Genomic DNA, 24,099 nt, shown 5'->3' with positions numbered 1-24,099 from the left:
GTGTGCTCTGTTGCCTTTTTTCAGCTCAATCAATAATGGAAATCTCTTCCCACTTCAGAAATTCCTGCAGGATTTCCTAGCATAAACATAATGACAGGGAACTAATGCTTATTTGCAGTTTGACAAGCTCAGCTGCCTTTCTCAAACTCTGCCAACTTTCCATTCTGCTAAGCCCTGAAGTGCTAACTTTATCCTTCACCTCTCATTGTCTAATTTAAGGGTAGAAGAGGTAGGCCTCATTACGGTTCTCCATTGAGAACATCTGTTCTGCCATTGAGCCACGGACATGTTCCCTCCCCAAAGACCAACTCATTTGCAAGGTGTGTGTTTGTTGAACAATTCATACTCAAGACATTGTTATATACAGTGTGGTGAGCCCTGTTCTACCTTCCTTCTTCACTTATCCATGCATTCTAACTTATGACTTGACCATCCACTCCTTACTTGCACACAACTTTCACTGGACTTCTGGTGCCCACTTATTCTAATTTCAGACTTAACTGGGAGCTTGTTGTGAGTAAGAACTTCCAGATTGGGTCCTTGGCAGTGGAAACTACTTTTGCCCCATCATAATCCTACCATCTAAAATTCCCTAAGAGGAAAATCAGTTGTATAAAGCTTGCTGGGTCTTTCAGGCTCAGGCAGCAGATCCTAGGATAGCTGCCTTGATACTTTGGAAGAAACAGTATACCTCGTATGCATGCCAAAATCTGTACCTGTGTCCAAAATCTATTCACAAGCTGAAGCTTCCTACAGTAGAACCTCAGAGTTATGAACACCAGAGTTACAAACTGACCAGTCTACCACATACCTCATTTGGAACCAGAAGTATGCAATCTGGCAGCAGCAGAGACGAAAAAAATAAAAAGCAAATATTGTACAGTACTGTGTTAAATGTAAACCACTAAAAAAATAAAGAGAAAGCTTTAAAAAAAAAAGTTTTGAAAAGATAAGGACACTGTTTCTGTCCTTGTTTCATTTAAATTAAGATGGTGAAAAGCAGCATTTTTCTTCTGCATATTAAAGTTTCAAAGTTGTATTAAGTCAATGTTCAGTTGTAAACTTTTAAAAGAAAAACCAAAATGTTTTGTTTAGTGTTACAAAGATTTCAGAGTTATGACCTGCATTCCCTTGGTGTTCCTAACTCTGAGTGTCTACCATATTTGTTTTGCTGCTATATCAGCCACAATGCAAAAGACCTCAAAAGATCTGCAAGAACTCCCAAAAGGTGTGTGATCTTGGAAATGTGAGAGGAGCCGGAGCAAAGCCCGAGCACTGCATATGCTACTCTGGAAAGTCCTCATCTTCTGCAGAGGCACAGAATTACTTACAGGGGCATGGCCACACCATATCATGTTATGCTGAACCCATCTGACATAAAACCAGCGAAGGCGTAACCAATAATGATAGACAATTCGTTATATATAGCAGGGCGTCGTATTGTTTCAGTAACCTCCAAGGCAGTTTTGCTGTACATTCCATGTTTCCAGACTGAGCTATCCTTGAAAGTAAAGCATGTCAAGGCATACCAATGCTAGTATATTCAAATGGTTTTCCGATTTTTTCTTAACTAAAGCAAACCACTGCGAATAGAAATAATTATAAATAAAACAAGATGCTTCATCTGGATCTTCCATCGCCAATGTATAGAGGCCACCACTGAAGAGTGGCTCTGTTGCCCACTATATAACTTTTCTCTCCCACCATTTACCTGAAAAAATTTCAATGTACTCAAAATCCAGTTATTTTAAGAATCTATAACTGGCCCAAAGCTACTGGGTTTAACACAGTTGGGATGGAAAAAAGGTCACAGATTGTTCAGTTTTTTTTCCTTTCTTCCCATGCCAGTGAAAAAGGAAGCTTTGCCATCCCATAAAATGCCCCAGTTCACTGAGTTGGCAACATTTGCTTCCTCGGAGGGCTAGAATACTGAGAGCAAGTATTAAAAGTATGGCCTGTTTGGTGGAAGTAATTAAGATCCTTCCACCAGCTAGGTGAGAATCTACTAACCTTATTTATTGCAGTAAATGAAAGAGACTTTCAGTCCTTTATCCAAAGGAGACCACTGAGACCACACATGCCCTTTCTCAGCAATTATTAATTATTTACTGAAACACTTTCTTTCTGGGATTCAAACGTGAGCAGGAAGGTGCTGACTACAGTAATTTCAGCCTTCCTGTCAGACAACGAAGGCAATAAAACTAACAGACATCAAATGATTTCAAGCTTTGAGAGAGTAATCAAGTGGCACAGATGTTCAAGCTTTACGACTTCTTGGCGTTCTAGGTGTAGCTGTAAAAAATAACCTCTTACGCCGCCTCCTGAGAAGATAATGCCTTGCAAACCAAGGTTTGGGGTTTTGTTTTTTGTAAATTCTAGAAAAACCTTATTTTACTGTCAGTTATTATGGTAGAAGAGCTTACTTTATCTAGGAAAGTGGTCACTGGTGCCTCAGAATAGATCATGTCGTCTCTACCCTGAAGTCTTATCCACTTCTCATGTTAATTTACAAGTTAACTTTTAGGACCGGATTAGAGATTATTTTTGACCAGAGACAGTAACTACATTACTCTGTAAAGTGGCCAAAAATGAGGCTGGATTATTATAGGCAGGGCTCAGAGCACTGCATATTATCAAGGTAGTCCAGCACTTTCCATTATAAGACCCTGTTTTCAGAAACTTGTAACCATGCTGAGCTTTAATAAATTGGGCTGAATTTTTCTGTGCCATGTGTCTGCTTTGGGCTCATTGTTTGTTTTTCTTTGAAAATTTCAGCCAAAATGGTTCAGCCATTTCTAAGAACAAGAGCAGAGAAAATACATTGGTTTGCCCACATTATAAAATTCTGACAACCTTTTCTTTGAATAGATCTAGCACCCCCATCTCAGGGACCTGAAATTTGGTAGAGTGATGGCCTTGGTGTCATGGCCAAGTTATGAGCCCTAGAAAAATTGCAGTTTGTACATGCTCAGTTGAGACCTGTTAGAACTTCACAGCTAAATTCCCTGAAGAATCCCTCCTGCACTGGGTATTCTGCAGCCTGGTGCTCCAGGGGACTAAGCAGGGCTTTCCCTGCAAATGCAGCTCTGGGCTGCTGAAGGCTGGGCATCAGAACTGAGATCAGGGAGACTATATTTCTTGTAAAAAGAAAAGGAGTACTTGTGGCACCTTAGAGACTAACCAATTTATTTGAGCATAAGTTTTCGTGAGCTACAGCTCACTTCATCGGATGCAGCTGTAGCTCACGAAAACTTGTGCTCAAATAAATTGGTTAGTCTCTAAGGTGCCACAAGTACTCCTTTTCTTTTTGCAAATACAGACTAACACGGCTGTTACTCTGAAACCGATATTTCTTGTGCTGTCATAATGCCCATGCTCATACCCAGGCAGTGAGGAGAAGGAGGAAGCAACCTGCTACGGATGCAGAAGGGAAGAAAGTTGGACCTGGGGAGGGGCTTGTATTGAAGGGTGGGGGGAGACTGGAATGACAAATATGAGTATTGGAGCCTGGGGCTGGTAGGTGAGGAGAATGGGAAAATGGTATGAGGAGCTGGGGTGGGGAAGAGAGAGGAAGGGGACAGGACAGAAGGGGTCTGTAGCCACTAGAGGGCATCCTTCTACAGAGTCTGGAATGGAACCCAAGATTCCAGTGTCTTATGATTCCTCTGCTGTCCACGAATACCTGTGAAACCTATTGGCAGACTGTCTCATCCCACTTAAATGCTGGCTCTCATAGAAGATAACCTACTTCTGGTATCAGTTATTTTATTAGCTCAAGTAGCAGAGACCTCTGCAGTAAATCTAAAGGTTCCAACCCTGCTGATGACCCATGTGGGTGTCAGATTTGCCACATGATGGAATTTCTGTTCTTCAGTTTGCTTGTTTTAAAATTCTATGAAAGTGTTCACACACAAACTACGTTAAAATAACATTATTAAGGTTGCAAAGTCAAGCACTCAAAAGCAACCTTAATTCATCCCCCTGGTGTGTATGCATTTTGATATAATCCTGAATTACACGATCACATTGTATTTTTTCCAGAGGACCACTGTCTGATTCAGCCCACAGGATGGACGTGCTCTGGGGGATGAATCAAGGTTGAGTAGTGAAGGAGTCCATTGTCCTTAGGGCCCCTGCTTCTTTTTGTTGCAGAAGTTGGAAGGTGTGTAGTGAATGAGGCAGAGGATTGCTGGAAGTCAAAGCACGGTCTCATAGTTAAGGCAACTGAATGCTGCCCACAAGAACTGGATTCTATCCCTGCCTCTGCCACAACATTCCTGTGTGATGCTAGTCAAGTCACTTAAACCTAACTTTTCACAGGTTGTCACTAGTTGTGTGTTCCTCTTTTTCTATGGCCCTGACTTGGTATGCTGGGGTCTGATTTGCAGAAGGGTTGAGCACAGCTGCAACTGACATCAATGAGAGCTGTGCTTTGCACATAAAAAGCGTTATGTAATGCTATGTACTCTGAATTAACAGGTCCTAGGTGTCTCAAATTGGCACACAAAATTAGTGAAAACTAGATCTCAAAATCTGTGCCTCAGTTCCTCAGCTGTAAAATTGGTATAATGCCACCCCCTCATCTCACAGGAGTGTTGTGAAAATAAATTAATTAATATTTATGGAGTGCATCTCTCTCCCCCGTCCCACTCGCATCCCAATCCTACCATTCTCCCTGGTTCCAGAGAGGAGTTTCCTCAAAGCAGATACAGTACATGCAAATATTAATCTGTGCTTAAAACAAAAAGCCTTATGCCACTAGGTGGCAAAGTAATCAACATATAAGGAATAAGTAGTAGTAGTAGGTGGTCATCCTTTACGTTTTTAATGTATACCAGTTCTGGTTACAGACCCGTATGTAACAAGTGCCAGAACTTATTTTTGTTAAAACAAAGCATGAATTAAGTAGCTGGGATTCATTCCAACAGCAGCTGCTGGAAGCTCCCCCTTCAGAAGTTGAATGATTAGCTTCCATTTAATTTAAAAAGTGATTGTCATGTTCCAGACCTAAAGTTTAACATGAGGTACATCTTCATTTTAAAACAAATCTGTTTTCTTAGGATAGGCATTGCGAGGTTTATTCCGGGTTTTTAAGTTAATAGAACCATATATTCCGAGGCCAGAAAGGATCACTATGGCCATATAGTCTGCATAACGTAGGCCATCGAATTTCACCCAATAAACTCTTCGTCAGGCCCCCAACCTCTGGTTGAGCTAGAGCATATCTTTTAGAAGACTTCCAGTCTTTTGTTTTAAAACTTCATGGCAGAGAATCCACTACATCTGCAGGTAAACTGTTCCATTGGTTAATTACCCTCACTGTTAAAAAATTGCACCTTATTTCTTAGCCAGGTACATGAGCAGTCATCCTATCTCTCACATCATAGAATATCAGGGTTGGAAGGGACCTCAGGAGGTCATCTAGTCCAACCCCCTGCTCAAAGCAGGACCAATCCCCAATCTTTTGTCCTGATCCCTAAATGGCCCTGTCAAGGGTTGAACTCACAACCCTGGGTTTAGTAGGCCAATGCTCAAACCACTGAGCTATCCCTCCCCCCTGCCCCCCTTGAGGGCAATATCCTGAGCTCTGCTCATATCACAGTAATCACTTTCCCCCATGAAATCAATGATGTCCTCCTGTCTGCGCTGGTGGCTATTCTCAGGGGAGTCGCAGGCTCTAGTATAGGCCCTGGACATCTGAGTTCACGGAGCGTCTAGTGAAAGGAGGAGAGTTGAGTTTTAGTCAGTGAGGTGCGGAGTGCATAATTCTTCTCCAATACATCATGATACAGCTCGGTCTGCCGCTCCTCAAAGAGAGTTCATTCGTCACAGGAGAACTAGACAGCAGCCTCATCGAGAGTCACAGGGACCTGGGATCTCCAGGGTTATACTCAGCACCTTCGGCTTCCATCCCATCCAGAAACCTGCAGCTCTGGGTCTTGGAGGAAGGGTTTTCTCTGTGATAAATGAAGAGCAACATGTGGCACAGGAGGCATGTGACATTCTCTGTAACATCAGCATCCTCCTGGCAGGAGGGGAAACTTGTCCTCTGCTTGGTATACTAGACAAAGAGCCTTGATATCCTAGAGGCCCTGCTTGTTAGAGGCGAGCGTTATTGCTCAGAAGGCGCTTACATTTAAGAGAGAAGTGCTCAAGGAATGACCCCCTGAAGATGCCAGCAAACCTTATTGATTAGTGATCTTGGAAGGTGGGGGTTAGCAGAGGAGCCAATCAAAGATTCAGTCCTGTTCCAGTCAGTAGGTGACTAGGGTAGTCACTGACAGCTGTAGGGATAGTCCCCAACCCTACAGTTCAAAGGCAGCACACAAGGATCATCTGTCTTGATTTATCTTTAGAATTTGAAATTCATCCAGCCTTGGTGCTCAATTTTTTTTTCATTTTTTTTTTTAAATCCTTCAATAAAGGCAAAACATACGTCACCTGCATGGGCTGTCTGTGCAATGCTGCCGTCAAGTGGCTTGGGGCACAGAGAATAGGGACCCTGTTATTGTTATCAGCTAAAGAGTTCTCTAGTTGCTAAACTGATTCAGGCCTGGATTTTTGGGAGAACTGAAAAACCAGGCTTCACCTTCTGGTTACCTGTGCATGTATGACTTTTATATCGCAATTGTCTGACTGTAATACATAAACTTGTTACGCTGTGCACGCATGCACGTAGCTCTGGATCTGTAGCGCCAGTGTGTGACTTATCACCCAGAGTCAGTGCCATGTTTGTACTAAAAAAATGCACACCCCCCAAAATTAAAAATGTAGCACTCAAGATCGTATAAAACTGCCCTCCACTCTGTCACATTGTGCACAGCTTTGCTTGTGTAGTGCCTATGGCAGATATCCTCCGTTAAGGGCTCAAGCATGTGTGAAACTGAGTGATGTCCTATCCCATGGAAGTCCGTGAGAGTTGAGGAAGTTCAGCACCCCTCAGGAGCCCACCAGCACTAGTCTGGGAATAAGGAGTGGTACTGGTGGTCTGTAAGATCTGCAGGACAGGGACCGTCTTTGTGGTGTGTGTGTGTGCAGTGCATAACACAATTGGACTCCGATTCCTGATTGGGACCACTAGGTGCTTCCACAACCACATATTCCTTATGATCAGTGCATATAACATCAATGGTATAACATGCTGAACTCCTACTCTTAATCTGAGAGCTTTCTTCAATTAACACACAGTTTTAAGTTATTCCTATTTTATCGGTCATTATAATTGATAGTTGTAGCGGAAATGAAAGTTGGTGGGTGTTTTTATTTATTTATTTTTTTAAGGCTTACTAATGAGTTGACTCCAAGCCCAGGGATAATAAACCTGGATGATTTGGCAATTGGAGATACATCACAGAAAAATTACAAAATAAAGATATGTGAATTCTGCTCTAATAAAGGCATCTTGGTTGGTCTTAGTGCTTGCTTCTGAAGGTAATGAATGAGATCCACACCAAATCTTTGAAATACGTGTTCTTGCTGATGAAGAGTAACAAAAATAACATGCAGGTGCAGGCAAGGTATTAACTGCAATGGCTTGCATGTTTTGCTAACCTAGACCAGCCATGTTTGAGTAAAAAATAATCTAAATAGATTTTTTTTTTAAATCCCCTTTTTTATGGTGTGCTGTGGGGAGGAGGGAAGAGACTGTTTGCAGACTTTTCCGGAGTGTTTTTCAACTGTTTAGTCATTTTACCCATTTGCAACTAATTTCCATAAGCTCTTACTCATGCTTTCCAGTTGGCCTCTAAAACTCTGCCCTTGCCTGAAGCTGTGAAGTCCAAACCTTCTTTACTTACTAGCGTCCAACAATCTTATCTTAGCTTATCGCTCTAACAAGCTTTCATCCTGGTTCCCTCAAATGGAGAGCGAGAGGAAGCAGTTGCTGGGACACAGAGATAAAAGAATAGAAGCAGGATACTTCACTAGGATTTAATGCATATTAAAACAGGGGATTAATGTATTTTCATTTTCACATTGAGCTTTATGGGCATCTTACTGTTCCTTGAGTGAAATAAAATGACCTTTAAACTCCTCAGAGGTGGACTGGGGAGGAAGCTGTTAGCACTTCTTTAAAGTTGAAAGAGCTGAGTAGTGCAGTGTGCATCTGATGTAAGGCTGATTTTCAACCAAAACTGTATTTCTCCTTTCCCTAGGGATTCCTGAAGAATGAAAAAGATAATGCTTTGCTGTCAGCCATTGAAGAGTCCAGGAAAAGAGTAAGTTGGAAAGGAGTATTAAAAAAATAAAATCCAAAAGAACATTTCCACAAATCAAGTGCTGTCTTTGATAAACAGATAAAATTTAAAAGCTCTTGATTCTTTCACAGTGTATGGAACAATTATAAATGGCTAGTACTACTTATTCTTTGCTCTATGAATAGAGTAGAATTTGTTTTTGTGTACATAGCCTTTGAAACTGTACTTTCAGAAAGTCCTTGCAGTATAATGAGTTTGATTTTGAGAATGTGGTAATTCTGTTAACAAGTGGGTTAGCCATTATGGGTTTGACAATAGATCTGAGACACACACACAACACAGAGTATTGGACATTAGAACCTCTTTATTAAAGTGGCAACGTCCTCTTTGTGACACTGAAAAGCACTCTGATCCTTACTTATTAAGAAATGTCTTGGGGAGGTAGCAGACTCCCAAGATGATAACTTTCCATAAAAGGACAATATGCAGTGAATTCACTGTAAGCATGTCTCAATTTACACGTCAATATGCTGAGTTGTGAAGTTCTCTACATACAGTGAGTACTTGTGTTCAGAGTCCAGCAAGCAATGGTGCTATGAGATTTAACTATTGTGTATATACAACATTCGAAGCATCTTTATTAAATGGTTTGTTTTTAGTGGGTAAATGTTCAGAGCTAAATTCTTTTTATATAAAAATGATATTCACCGAAGCTGTATGCAAAAATATTGCAGCACTGTGTTTCCATATACACACACACACTCGAAACGCTTGTTTAAAAACCTAATTGGAATTTCTGTTTAATCATAAAGGTAATGACACTACAGTGGAAATATGGAGCCTAGCTGGACTACATAAGAGTATTTAATATTATACAATAAGGAAGAAACAAAAGTCTCATGATCTACTCGTATGCAGACACTGCAATTAAATGTTGGCTGTCAAATGGCCTTTTATGAAATCGTATATACTGTTGTTTTTTTTTTTTTCCAATTGACAGTATCCTAATATTGGGCCATAATGAGATGGAAAAAATTAGTGCAGCCAACCAAAACATTTAGTCACACACCACAGTGCAAAATTGTGTGTGCGTGTGAAAGAGAGAGAGTTGGATGAGGGAAAGGAAGTGAGATCTAAGGGTATGTCTTCATTACCCGTCAGATTGGCAGGTAGTGATCGATCCAGTGGGGATCGATTTATCACATCTAGTCTAGACGCGATGAATCGACCCCCAAACGCTCTCCCGTCGACTCCTGTACTCCAGCGCCGCGAGAGGCACAGGCAGAGTTGATGGGGGAGCAGCAGCAGTTGACTCACATAGCTGAAGTTGCGTAACTTAGATCGATCCCACCCCCATTGTAGACCAGGGCTAAGGCACGGATAGTCAATAGGCAGACAGCGGGTCAAATCCGGACTGCCAGATGCTTTTGAACAGACCGTGAAATCTTTTTATTTGCTTATTATCATTATTGTTGTTGTTATTTTCTTTGGACCTTGACTGTACCTTGACCAAGAAATATGAACCTTGACCAAAAAAAAAAAAAAATGGATTACCCCTGATCTAAAATAATCTCCTCTCTATCTGGAGCTAATGAAGATGTTGGGTTATTTCCTGTCTCATTTGTTCGTGGCTACTTGTCACCATCACACCAATATTGAATGGGACTGCAATGAAGCAGCATCTCTTCTCTAGTGCTGTTGCTGAAGGAATAGTGAGCAAACTCCTGTCCTTCCATGAGTTTAAAAGTCATATCTGAAGGGCTCGCGTCTCATCAGTTTAGTCACTTCAGAGGTAAACTATCTTTGCTTCCAAGATAAGGTGGTCCTGTTTACTTCCTTGAATTTTGGAAAGGCTAAGAGAACAGGGCAACTTAGGGACCGTCCTTAAAAGGTGCTGAGCATGAACTCTATGTGAGTAGCAGGTGTTTAGCACTTTCAGACCGTTAATCATTGCTTTCCACGCCTCACCAGGGCCTATTTGTGTTTCTCACAATGTTCCGTGGCTCCTCCGACAACACCTGCCCATAGTCCAGTGCCCCATGTTGCATACTGTTCTCCTGGCCAAGGTTAAAGTGGGCTGCCTTAGCATCTATGAGCTCCACTCCTGCATGAGATGCTGCCACGACACTCCCAGCCTGGCAAGCAGGTGACAGAAAGTGGGAAGTGTTTTTGCTGTGAAGCCTAGCTCATTGAATTCCAATGCCACGTCTGCCCTGGAATCCAATCTCCTCCCCCGTAAGAAGAGTCAATTAAGTCCTAAAGTATCTCTTCTTATAGCTTCTAGGTCTTCAGCAGTCCAAGTGGTGGTTCTGTTATCATCTGCAGTGATTTCCCTCCACAAGCAGATGGAATACAGTCCCTGCATTCTGTATGTTGTTTATAAGACAGAGGCCCTAGTCAGGATCAGGGCCCCGTTGTTCTAGGCACTATACAAACACATAATATGCCACTTAAATATCCGGAATTTTGAGCTCTCTCCCCTGATTTTTTTTTGTTTTTAAATTCTTCAGGGGCGATGTCTTCAGCCTGCTTCCTGAAAAATGAGGAGTATCCCATAAAAGCCTCCAAATAAAACAGGGGCATTAAACACGCATCTCTCTTTCATGCTATGTCTTTTAGGTTTGTAATAATACAGTGAAACCTTTATTTTAACGGGACTGCCCAAGAGCCCACCAAAACTAGTTGCCTAATAGAGAGGCTGGTCTTTTCAAAGTAGATAGAACAAATTTGACCTAGAAACCTTGGATTTATTCTAAAGTCAAGAACAGAGAAGGAAGTGGGACAGGGAAGGTTGCCTGAAGGAATAGTCCTAGGTGCAGATTTCATTCACATCACTCTTTATTGTTTCCGTGTGGGAGGGCCCCCACCCCAGTCTGGAATGGGCTGGCTTCTCACGGAATGGGCTGGCTTCTCACACTCTGAGTGACACATAGCTCTGCCTCCATACTGAAAAAGCATTAGCACCTCGCTCTCCAGAAGAACCTGGATCTGCCCCTACCTCCCAGTCTCCCTAGCTTGGAGTATAATGCAGTGTGGTTGCAGATATGCCTGTAAAAAGGCACATCAGATGATGGTGGCAGTGTGGGGATGGCATAATGGCCTCAGAGCAGATCCCTATTACCTAGCCTGTCACCTGCAGCTGTTCGTTACCCCAGAAAGAGGTGTCGTGTCATCTCCTCCCTCACTAATGGGCACCCAGCAAATGGATGGACTGCCCAAAATGGGAGTTACCCTGGCTGAGATGTAGGTCTGGAGCAGGGCATGGTCGGGTGGGGGCCTCCGAGCTCTATCCCCTTCATCTCCTTACTGAATTCACCTTTCAGCACTCATGGTGTGGAGCAGCCAGCTTCTACTTGTCCCTGGACAAAGTTTTGAGATGCAAAGTGGGCAGTTCTAGTTGTTTTTATTGCCAGTTTTCCTATTAGCTATCTAATAGTATTGGATACTGAGGAAGTGTTTGATCAGTGATGTGAGGTGGCTGTAGGGTAGAGAGGTGGAGCTAACTGCATCTGACAGAGCAAGGAGGATCAACCCATTCCTTACTGGTGGTATTCCATGCAGAATGTGAATATGCAAGGCTATTTCAAATGCTCCTTGAAACCTAAAAGTGGAGCAGACTTTGCAGACTGTGATTCCCCTACTTCCACTTAATTGGACAATGTGATACAAAATTAAACCTGTAGTTAAGATTATGAGAAATCTTTTCCTCCCTTGGTAAGGCAGGTCTGTGAACAAATACTGCATCATCTGTATTTCTACTCCAGACTTTTTGGCAACAGAAGCTGCAGTTGGCACCAACTGATGAAAGTTGGGAGTTCAACCAATTCCCTGTGGTGTGTCTGGTAGAGATAGAATGAACCTCAGATTGCTCTCTGTGTTGCATCAGTAATGTACATCTTTGAATGCAAACCTGTTAATGTTATTTGTGTTACAGTAGTGCCTAGAGGCTCCAACCAGGAGCAGGGCTTGATTGTGCAAGGCACTCATTTTACAGAGCTAGACACGTGTTAAAATGGCTTCATTTTGCTACCCTTCACTTGTGTTTGAATCACCAAAAAGCTGAATAGTAATACCTTCTAAATTATTTCCTGCTGGACAATGGCTCTAGGGCTCTCTCAGTATTCGTTAAACTAGTTAATGTTTTTCTTGTCTTTCGATTCCTGTCTGTGCTTTACTTACAGCAGAACTAGTTAGTGGTTATAATTTATATTGTCCTTTAGAGACTATTTGGTATTTCTATGTGTTCTTTAGCTTTTATTTTTTCTCTGCTAATAGACCTTTGGTATGGCTGAAGAGTACCACCGAGAATCGATGCTGGTCGAATGGGAACAGGTGAAACAAAGGATCCTTCATACGCTTCTTGCTTCAGGAGAAGATGCTCTTGACTTTACCCAGGAAAATGAGGTATTTCTGAAATTTGATCAACACTGTGCGTGGTTCTATACAGTCCACACACCGCTAGTATCTGGTGTTGCTGAATTCAATGGCGATTATTGTACAGATATGATTGTATGAAAAAAAGAGAGGTAGTGGTATTTATTTAAAATCTCTAGTGAATTCTACAGCGACTAGGACTTCTTAAAATGGCTTTTATTTACTGAGTGAAAGTAGAACACGTATTGTTATTCCCACTTATTATGCAACAGCTTACACAGGCTGGAACTCGTTAGACACATTGATCCCATTGGGGAGAACTTGGCCTGCAGTAATGCCAAGGCAGTTCTGGTGAAGTCATTGGAGCTGCCTGGGTATAACTGTGGGTAGTGTCTAAACCTTACTCTTATCCTATATCTCTCCAATATCATCTTGTACCGGCCTAGATAGATGACATTCCTTCTACCTAAGGGGAGCAGCTACATTCACTTGCTTGATTTGGCATGGGCTGACTTGGAGAGACCAAATGAACGGAGAAGTGTGGGAGTGTGATTTGGGTCAGGAAAGTTTTATCCTCCAAGTTTCTCTGTGCTGAGCCCAGTTTAACTGCAAGCCACCTCTAATTCACATGCTTCAAACAGCAAATGTCACAGCTTGGGCTCCTATTTAAGGTGCCATTTTCTATGGAGGTTGGTGTTTTATGCTTCTGAGTCCTCATCTGTATGTTTGTTCAATGCAAATTAATTAAGATGAATAAGAGTAACAAAATCATTTAAGGAAAGCTGGATACATACTTATGTGCAAATAAAAAAAACCCAAACAATTACCCAGTATATTTCCCTCCCCCCCCCCAAAAAAAAAACAAAACAAAACACCACCACTCCACATTGTGAGCAGAACAGCACACAGCTGAGCGCAAAGCTATGGTAACGCGACTTCTTTTGTGCTGGGAGCACCAGGCCAAACTATGTCCCTGGAATGTGCAGTTACATCCCAGCCCCCCAGCCACTGTTCCATGCAAAACTATAACCTTGAAGAGGAGAAGCAGCATATTACTGTGCTTAAAAGCCTGAAAACAGTCCCAGTTTTTTTAGCCTTGCTTTTTTCTCCTCTCTCCTGTAAAGCTGCTGCTCCTTGGAGCCATTTATGGCACTGCACACTGCGGGGTGGTATTTAAAAAAAAAAATACTGGAGTTAATGGGCTATGGTCTGTATGGGGATTTGGAAATAATTAAAAGTTGTGAATGAAATGTTCCTCTTTGATTGCTGATCTCTTAAATATAGGTTAATCCAGTTAATACATTGCTTTTTATGGAAACACCCTCCCCCTGGAAGGTATTTTACTAGTGCTTTACTGTGGCTTCCCTGCAGGCACCAGCTTTGCTGTATTAGGAATGGCAAATAATGCAGGCTAAACTTGTTTAAAGCTAGGCAAGACCATCCCGTTGTCTTGCGACATGGAAGTCTGTAGATGCCGAAGCTATTCTGGTGTCTTCCAGCATCTTAATTTTGTGTGCAAGAGAAATATTTTGAAGTTTTTCTTTTGCTTTTCCTTGAAGCATCAGCTATTGGCTGCTGGCCAAAGCTGGATATTGTAATTAGTAGCCCAACGGACTGCTCTGATTATGGCAAATCTTGTCTTCCGACGTCTTCGATATCAAAATGGACACTAAGCCCATCCAAAGCACTTGACACACAGAGTGCACACTGGTGGAAAGAGATTTCCCCCCAATAATTTTTGTGAATGAGTTTTATAGAATGATAGTGCAGATCCAGTGTCTAAACTCCACTCTCCCCTTCAAAGCTCTTGTGGTATCAGTGTGTCATTTCAAGAGCATTTAAAATCCTTGATATATTCCAGTCCTTGCCTTGAGAAGTCAAAGGTCTGAGAGGTTTGAAGTGCATCTACTGTGTTAAAAGCCGGTTATCTAAGCCCCCCACAGCAGGTTGTTCTTCTAAAGCCTTGTTCCAGTCAAATAAGATTTGTGTGTGTGTGTGTGACACAAACAGACACAGCATGTAGAGTATAGCAGAGGCTTAATTGATATCCTTTGGAGATGCAGAATCAGTTGAAAAGGCACAGATCCAAACACAGCAGGAGGCAAGCCAGCCAGTGAGCCAGTTCTCAGGCTTTGGGCAAGCCAGTGTAGGCACACTGCAATATACATTACTCATGGAAATAAGACCAATTAACAGGCAAAGCTTATAATTCAAAGAAGCCAGCACAGAACTTGCTTCTGAATCCCACCTCTCCTCTCACCCCGCCACCCGCCAACTATTTCTCTCCAAAAACATGTTGAATGGGAAATAGGAGGAGATCTTGGTGTTTGTGTTGCGTGTTCCAGAACTGCTCATGTAATCAGGCCAGTTCACGTTAGTTCTTAGGCTTTTCTTTTGGCCTGTCATTCTGAGCTGCTGCGTTTTGCTCTATCCCGATCCTCCCCTCTCCTGTTGTAAAGCTTTGCTGTCAAGCAGCCCGTTCCTGCAGGGATGAAGAGGCCCTACTGCTCTAAATCTTCCTTCTGCCCAGTATAGCATGCCGTCACGTTCCCTGAATTCTAGGACTTCATGATGCTTTCAGACAGCGCTGCGCAAAAATGTGAGTATTTTGATGGGTGTCCTCCCATCCTGGTCTCCTGCACAGTAATATACTGTCCACTGGCCAAGCCATTTGGAGCGCTGACAAAATGTCTGCCCAGGTTTCCGCTTACAAATGTTCCTATGCATATGAGGTTAATGAATAATGCATCTTTATAAGCATGCGGTTTGGTGCACAAGTGAAAGTAAATGCTCGGCTGAGTACAAATAAAGGAAGATCCTTTTAAAAGGCAGCATTGTTGAGCAAAATTAATTTTAAAATAGAAGTGTGGTGACAGTACCGTCTAATGGCAATTTTGGGAAATGGATACTTTTGAAAAATAAATATTGCCGTCCCAGAAAAATCTTTTTTTAAAGACCTAAATTCTTGGCAGGAAGAAACAAATGTGAGTCGTGAAAGCAGAACAAACCATTTAAATTGTAGGACACTACATAAACATAAGGGTGTGGATGTGCATATACTGTATATATTTCTCCAATTCATTCAACACACTTTCTCCCTGTGTTTCTTTTCCTGCTACTGTTGCATTTAAGATAACATAGTACATGTTGCCTTATCAACTGCTAGTCTTTCTCTCTCTTCTTTTATAATCTTCACCTTTTAAATATTTGATCACCTCTGCCCTCCTCCCTGAAGAATCCTAAATGACCCCCTTTCCCCATTTCACAGTAGGAATAGCTCTTTGAGGTTGCTGGTTATAAAATGACAGCTTGCACAGTGCTCTGTTATTCCGTTTTGGGGCAGGGAGCAGCAAATGGCCTTTTCCACGTTAACTTGTTGACTTTAGTGTCCGCTTTTTAAAATGAACCTAAAAGTGCTGTCTCCAATTTCCAGTTCAGTTAGGAGAGGTAATGCTGCTGTTTTTCTTCGAGTGCTTGCTCCTGTCAATTCCAAGTTAGATGTGTACGCACCGCGTGCATGGTCGTCGGAAGGTTTTTCCCCTAGCAGTACCCATTGGGTCGGCTGTGGAGCCCCCTGGAGTCGTGCCTTCATGGTGGTGTATATAGGTCCCTGCCGACCCGCTGCCTCCTCAGTTTCTTCTTGCCACCAGTGACGGTCGTTGGAGCAGCTCTTCCCTTGCTACGGCAAGCCATCCCCTTGTGGACTTTTCTTGTACCGGTAAATAGTTTGAAAACTTAGTATTAGTTAGTTAGTTTTAGTAGTTCATAGTTAGTTTAGATGAGTTTTAGTTGGGGGTTCCCCCCCACCGCATTTCCCCTCCCGGGGTCCGGGGCATGCCTCGGTCTCAGGGGTTCAAACCATGTGGGTCCTGTCCAAAGCCTATGCCAAAGGGAGACCCGCACGACTCCTGCTTAAAGTGTTTGGGGGAAGCCCATTAGATGGAGAAGTGCAAAATCTGCAGAGGCTTCCGCCCAAGGACTAAGAAGGAGAGGGACTTTAGGCTGAAATTGCTCTTAATGGAGTCTGCCCTTGGTCCCCAGCCGGCACAGGCGGCGTGCGTCCCCAAGCCCAGCACTTTGATGCGGAGCGCGCCGGCCTTGGTAAGAGAGGCTGCGGCGCCGAGAAAGGACTTGGGCTCCAGGGACCCTCAGCACCACCATTCACTGACGCCGAAGATCACCTCAGGTGCGAGTGCTCAGCATCGCTTCCATTCATCAGTCAGCACAAAAGAGAGACCAACAGAAGTCTCTCTCCCAGTAGAGCAGTGTAGTGAGGAGGCACCAGCGCGGTGCGTTCCACGCTGGGACATCCTACTCTGGCTCTGACTCAGCTGGCACAGTCAACTCGGGCCTCACAGGGAGGTCTATTGAATCCGGTTCTAGTGAAATCCCCGATGCGGGAGTGTTGGGGGGGAGGACTTAGACCTTCCCTCCACGCCAGACACCTGTGAGGCAGCTAGGGACCTCATTGTGACGATGGGGCAGTCCCCTGCACGGGCACCGGCACTGTAGAGGCACAGTGCCTTCTAAGGGCAAGCCAGTGGTGATGCGGGACCACTCGCCCTCACCTCAGCACTGCTCCCTGGCACCGTGTCACTCTGTTGGTTGCTGAGGTCGGAGGCCTCATCAGACTTGGAGGCAGAGTCGTATACTTCTAGGCAAAGCCGGCGCCGCTCCAGACAAGAGGAAGGACAGGTATTGCCTATGATGCCGTGGCCACCCAGTGGCAGACGCTGGCTCAATGGCCCTTCTGAACCTCCAGGGCCAGGATCCAGATCCTTGTCGGTGGTTTCGGAGACATGGGCCCCTCCATCATAGTCATCTTTAGCCCAGGAACCTCCACGAGGCCAAGAGATGGGCATGCAGCATGGCACCAAGACCGCAGTGGGACCTGGCACTGGGTCCAGTACCGAGACAAGCACAGGCCCAGAAACCAGCACTGCTTCCTGCACCATGCAGGTCTTTTCGGTGCAGGGGGATCCCTGCGAGCCAGAAGGTCAGGAAGACCTGATGCCCCCCTCTCCCCCCACCCGCCCGGCATCTTCCTCATCCTGCCCTGATGAAGCGGTGGCAGGCACATCCACCACACTGCTGGCCATGGACAGAGTTGCTCAGAAGGGTGGCTCAGAATTTGGGCGTGCAGGCAAAGGAGGTGTTGGAGGAGACCAACCCCATGACTGACATTCTCGTGCCTGAAGGTCTCTCGAGGGTGGCTTTGCCCCTAATTAAAACCATCCATAATACTGCTAAAGCGTTGTGGCACATGCCCGCCTCTCTTCCCCCACATGGCCAATGGGTCTTGAGCACGGTAGAATTGGGATGTTCTCTGCAATTCTGTTCCCTCCCTCCTTCCCCGTCCCTCTTCAGGGACCCTTCTCACAAGCAATTCCTCATGCAGGAGGTGCAATCGCTCCTACTACTCAAGGCAGTAGAGGACGTCCCTCTAGAGTTCAGGGGCAAAGGGTTCTATTCCCGGTATTTCCTAATCCCAAAGGTCAAGGGTGAGCTCAGACCTATTTTAGACCTGCGAAACCTCAACAGATTCATGAAGATAAAGTTCTGCATGGTCTCCCTGGCTTCCATTATCCCCTCTCTGGATCTGGGGGACTGGTACGCCGCCCTTGACTTGAAGGATGCTTACTTTCACGTGTCCATAGTCCCATCCCACAGATGGTTCCTCAGCTTTGTGGTCAACAACACTCACTATCAGTTTACAGTTCTCCGCAGCCTCTCGGTGGCCCCTGGGGTGTTCACCAAGTGCATGTCGGTCATGGCAGCCTTCCTGCAGAAATAGCAGGTGCAAGTATTCCCGTACCTCGACGACTGGCTAATCAAAGACTGCTCCAGGGCCCAAGTGGAGGCCCATGTGAGCCTAGTTCGGATGGCGTTCCACAGGCTCGGTCTGATATTGAACGCGGCAAAGTTGACCCTAATCCCTACTCGGAGGACAGAGTTAATCAGAGCTCTCCTGGACTCCGATCAAGCCAGGGCAATCCTTCCGGAAACTTGCTTTCTCGCCATGGGTGCCATCATAGATGAACTCAGGCGATACCCCACCACTGCGGTGCGAAATTGCCTGAAGTTGCTTAGCCATATGACTGCTTGTACGTATGTAGTACAGCATGCCAGGCTGTGGCTCTGCCCCCTTCAGGCTTGGCTAGCCTCAGTGTACAGGCTGAACCGAGACCGCCTAGACAGGTTGGTCACACTCGCTCCTCCAGTTATTGAGTCCCTCAGGTGGTGGCCCGACCCACAAGCAGTATGTGCAGGAGTGCCCTTCTCTGGGCAACCCTCACTGTCTCTAGGAACGGATGAATTGGCGATGGGTTGGGGGATGCACTGAGGAAGAAGAATCAGGACTCGAGGTCTCTGGTCCCAAGCCGAACTTTCGCTGCACATCAACATTGGGAGCTATGTGCAGTTCACCTTGCTTGCCAGATATTTCAAACCCATCTACCCTGCAGATGGGTATCAGAATTGACAGACATTACAACAGCGATGTTCTATATAAACAAACAGGGTGGTGCTCACTCCTCTCCCCTGTGTCAGGAAGCCCACAAGCTATGGGACTTCTGCATTGCCCCCTCCATACATCTGCAGGCATCGCACCTTCTGTGCTCTCAGAACAAACTGGCCGATCATCTCAGCAGGTCCTTTCACAACCACAAGTGGTCCCTCTGCCTGGATGTCATAACCAACATCCTCCAGAGGTGGGGATTTCTCCAGATAGAGTTGTTCATAACATGGCTCAACAGGAAGTGTCAGCAGTTCTGTTCCTTCCTGAATTACAGCCCACGTTCGCTCACAGACGCTTTTCTCCTCCCTTGGAAGGGGCACCTGCTTTATGCATTCCCGCCCTTCCCGCTCATACACAAGCTCCTGCTGAAGGTCAGAAGAGAGGGAGCATCAATGATCTTGATAGCACCAGTATGGCCACATTAACACGGGTTCACCACGCTTCTAGACCTGTCAGTGGACACACCTATAACACAGCCCCTGGTCCTGGACTTGATCACGCAGGACCACGGCTGCCTCCAGCATCCCAACCTAGAGTGTCTTCACCTCACAGCATGGAAACTCTATAGCTAAACCCCTTGGCGCTTGCTTGTTCAAACTCCGTTAGGGAAGTTCCCTTTGGCAGCAGAAAACCATCCACTCGAGCCACTTATCTGGTTAAGTGGAAGAGATTCTCAATCTAGTTTCTGCAAAAAGACACTCTGTCACTACAGTAATTGATTCCCATTATCCTGGACTATTTACTACACCTGAAACAGCAAGGCCTCGCAGTGTTGTCAATAAAGGTGCACCTGGCCGCTCTCTTGGCTTTCCATCCCGGTTCTGCTAGCCGGTCAGTATTCGCTAACCCCATGGTTGGCTGCTTCCTCAAAGGACTAGGTTGGCTGTATCCCAAGGAAAGATAGCTGACCCCACCATGGGATTTCAACCTGGTGCTCTCAAGGCTGATGGGCCCTCCTTTTGAGCCTCTAGCAACTTGCTCTCTCCTCTGTGTTTCCTGGAAAGTGGCATTCTTAGTGGCCATAACTTCTGCCAGGAGGGTGTCTGAGCTTAAGGCCTTAATGTCCAAGTCCCCTTATACTCTTCTTTACAAGGACAAGGCACAGTTGTGGCCATATCCGGCCTCTTCGCCCCCCCCCCCCCCCAAAGGTAGTTTCTCAATTCCACGTGAATCAGGACATTTTTCTTTCAGTGTTCTTCCCTAAGCCACATGCTAGTAACCAGGCGTGGATGGTCCACTTCCTGGATGTCAGATGAGCGTTAACTTTTTATATTGAAAGTACGAATCCATTTTGAAAGTCGACACAGCTCTTCATTGCAGTCGCTGAGCGGATGAGGGGGCTCCCAGTGTCTTCCCAAAGGATCTTGTCACGGATCATGGCTTGTATCAGGGAGTGCTATGACCTAGCAAAGATACCTGCCCCAGCATTGACAGTGCACTCCACAAGGGCGCAGGCTTCCTTAGTGTTCCTGGTGCAGGTTCCCATTCAGGACATCTGCAGGGCAGCAAGGTGGTCATCAATCCACACCTTTACATCTCACTACATCATTACTCAGCAGGCTAGAGATGATGCAGCATTTGGCAGAACGGTGCTGCAGTCTGCAACTTGGTGAACTCTGACCCCTCCTCCTGGGAACTGCTTGGGAGTCACCTACTTGGAATCGACGTGAGCAAGCATTGGAAGAAGAAAAAACGGTTATCTACCTCTCATAACTGTTGTTCTTCGAGATGCATTGCTCATGTCCATTCCAAGACCTGCCCACCTACCCCTCTGTTGGAGTACTCTGGTAAGAAGGAACTGAGGAGGTGGCGGGTCGGCAGGGACCTATATACACTACCATGAAGTGTGACTCCAGGGGGCTCCACAGCTGACCCGACCGGTACTGCTAGGGGAAAAACCTTCTGACTTGCATGCGGCTTGCACACGCCTACTTGGAATGGACATAAGCAACACATCTCAAAGAACAACAGTGACGAAAGGTAGGGCATCATTTTTTCCATCACATTGGCTCAGTCACAAAAATTCCATGGAACAACTTGATTTAAAAAGAATTCAGAGGTCTACCTAGAATTCAGATCTGAAGTGGCACTAAACCTGCTCCTGCAGCTCTTCTAATAGGAAGTGAAAGGTGGGATGTGGGAATGTAAAAAGAGGGGAAACAATAATTTGTAAACTCCTGGAATTCTTTTTATGCATTCCTGAAAGGTGGAGACAATGGATATTTAAAGAATGGACTGTCGCTCGAGCAGTTCTCATCTCTGGCAGATTGTTAATAAAAATGATTTTCAAAACCATAAAGGTTATGAGGAAATTAAACTGGAGGAAAGAAAAATAGCCACGTGTGTTTAAAAAAAAAAAATTCCTATAACAATTGTTTGCTAGTTTGACGTGCATTTTAAATTCAAATGTTAACTTGTGCATTTCAGCCTGTTAGTCATACAGCCTTGTAGAGTAGCAGCCACATATATGCTCAGTGCTGCAAAACGATAGTGGAGGAGAGAGAAATCAGATTCAGAGATGAAAGCCTCGATCTTTATATTTGTGTCATTGAGGCATTGACTGAAAAGTGACATTGTCACAACGAACCCACCCACCCCCAGCTTGTGTTAGCAGTTGAGATCTCATCAGTGAATAATGACAGAGTCCATAATTTAGCATTTCTTTAAATAGTTCTGCAATTTATCTGGCACAGCATAGGGAGAGACTGCAAAGCACCATTTCTGCCTTCACCTCTGTTTCCCAGGAAACCTGCTTTAACAGCTTCTTTGTTCTTCAGAACAAAGCCTTTGTCATTATTTAGGTGAGTTTAAAGGAATATGTATCAGATGATTTGGCACTGGAAGAAGCATACAAACACTTCCAAATATCGGGATCCACTAGGAATGATCATTAAAGATTTTTAAAATGTGAGTTTATTGGTATATAATGTGTTTTTTAAACACGTGTTTTTAGTTTGAGGAAATTATTAGTCTTAGTACTTAAATTCACCAGTCTTTAATTATTTATAATTTCATGGGCATGTTTTTCATGTTCTAAATATCTCCGTATTTTAAATAATTCTCCACTGCACTGTTGCCAAGAAATGAAAACAGCAAATAAATCTGTATCTACTATTCTGCATAATGTAGCTAAAAATGATGGTCCAAATTTGACTCAGTATTGTTTGAGCCAAGGGGTTGTAAAACACCAATGTTCTGAGCTTCTGATAAGTTTCTGGGTGGAATTGCTGGTTCTGGGACTCTATTAGCTGAGAGACAGCTTCTCTCCCTTTGCTATACTAGTGACCTTGTATTTAGTTATTTCGATTTAAGTGCAAGAATGCACCTGTCCAAAGCTTAGACTCTTCCCAATTTACAGTCACAATCCATGCAGGATGATATACCCAGCAATGTAACAGAGCCGGATAGGTGCCAGAGAAATCAAAACTCAACAAAAATTATATAAGCTTAACTAGCCCTCAAGTCAATGCGGAAAAATATACCCCAGTCGTTCGATAAGGTTCCTGCAAATAGCCATTGCCATGTGTCTGGAAGGTCAATAGATTTGGGCCATTTTAGGCTAAAGTTGGGGAGACAAGGAGCCCTTGTCAAGAACATCTTGCCGCCAGTTCCCTCTCATCTATACCCAGGGGAGTCCAGTTTAAAAATCACTACTGACAGCAGCTGTGGCATGAACACACACACACGAACATGAACACACACACACAGTCTCTGATATGCAGAACCCAGGCCATTTAAGGACATGGGTACTGCCATGCTGGACCATGGCAGAATTCGTCTAATCCAGTGTACTGTAGTTGACAGAGGCAATACCAGATGCTTCAGAGGAAGATGCAAGAAAACCCTAAATGGTAATCATGGAATATCCTGCCCACAGGTGAAAAGTGGTTCCTAGAGATTTGGATAGGTGCCAGAGAAATCAAAACCAATCAATCGATCAGCTAAATCTCATTTCCAAGTCGCTGCTGACATAATCAATGATTCCAGCACAAACACACTGGGAAGTAAACCAAAAAAGCCATGTTAACGTAAATCCTTGTTAAAATCAGAGGGGGAAATCAGTATTTTGTCAAATACAAAGAGACAAAATTGGGAGGGAAAGATTTTAAAAAATATATTTTCAAGTATCTACGTGACGCTACTTTAATAGTAGCAGGTAATAAACTTGGCAGTGTGATTTTAAGTCTTATGATTTTTTCTGTGTGAAATATTGATTTTAAACAAATGTAGGAAAGACAGTAACAAAATATAATAATGTCCAATTTATGAGAGGAGAGTCAATAGAGATCCCTCATGAACGCAGCAAAAATGAGTAGCTCTGTCTAGTTTCAGATGCTGAATAAAAGTGTTATTTAATGGAAGATGGATATTATACTGCGATTAATTGTAGTAAGTGCTGCCAAAGCACAACAAACTTCAACAGATCTGAAGATAGCTTGACTGGACTAAACAAGAAGTGAAAAGAAAACCCATCCTGGAGCTGACTGTTCAAACAAAGACTGTTTAAAGTTAAAGACGTGCTTAGACAGGCAGTCATGGCAAACTGAGCCTTTCCAGTAATGGATATAACATGTCATTAAGCAATGTCTTTAGGTGATCTGATCTACACACAAGAATGTTAACATTCTGGATAGGTTACAAATAGGGAAAATAAGACATTTGACAATATTGATAAGGTGACGCCCAATGGATAATGGCTGGGTCCAGCCAGCTGTACCTGGCTTTACCATTAAAATGCTTATTTTAGAAACTATCCAACCCCACATGCTCTTTATCAGAATAAGCAACTAATTCCAATTTAGAGGCCATATAGGTGGACATGTGTTTTTAGTTTATAAGTACATAATATAATTAATTATCTATAATGGAATACTGTCCAAAGGTTAACTGGCATTAAAAAAAGACTCCTCCTACCAAAACAAAAGGAGATGTTAACAAACGTATTTTGAATTGGAGGGAATTATATTTTGGTTGGTAAAGTCCAAACACCTGCTCTGTCTTGATCAAGTATGT

The 24,099-nt window shown here is 43.9% G+C and overlaps 1 protein-coding gene across 3 annotated transcripts in view; it reads left to right on the top strand.

Moving 5' to 3' along the window:
- NUP93 (nucleoporin 93) overlaps positions 1-24,099 on the top strand; it is a 123,860-nt gene that overhangs the window by 62,365 nt on the left and 37,396 nt on the right. For all 3 annotated transcript variants that reach the window (XM_073307468.1, XM_073307467.1, XM_073307466.2), the window contains exons 4-5: positions 8,154-8,216; positions 12,471-12,599. In XM_073307468.1, coding sequence (XP_073163569.1) covers positions 8,154-8,216; positions 12,471-12,599 — 192 coding nt within the window. The remainder of the gene's footprint in view (positions 1-8,153; positions 8,217-12,470; positions 12,600-24,099) is intronic.

The sequence above is a fragment of the Lepidochelys kempii genome, chromosome 12 (assembly GCF_965140285.1).
Source record: "Lepidochelys kempii isolate rLepKem1 chromosome 12, rLepKem1.hap1, whole genome shotgun sequence".
Classification (NCBI taxonomy): Eukaryota; Metazoa; Chordata; order Testudines; family Cheloniidae; genus Lepidochelys; species Lepidochelys kempii.
This window is presented reverse-complemented; position numbering and strand designations above follow the sequence as displayed.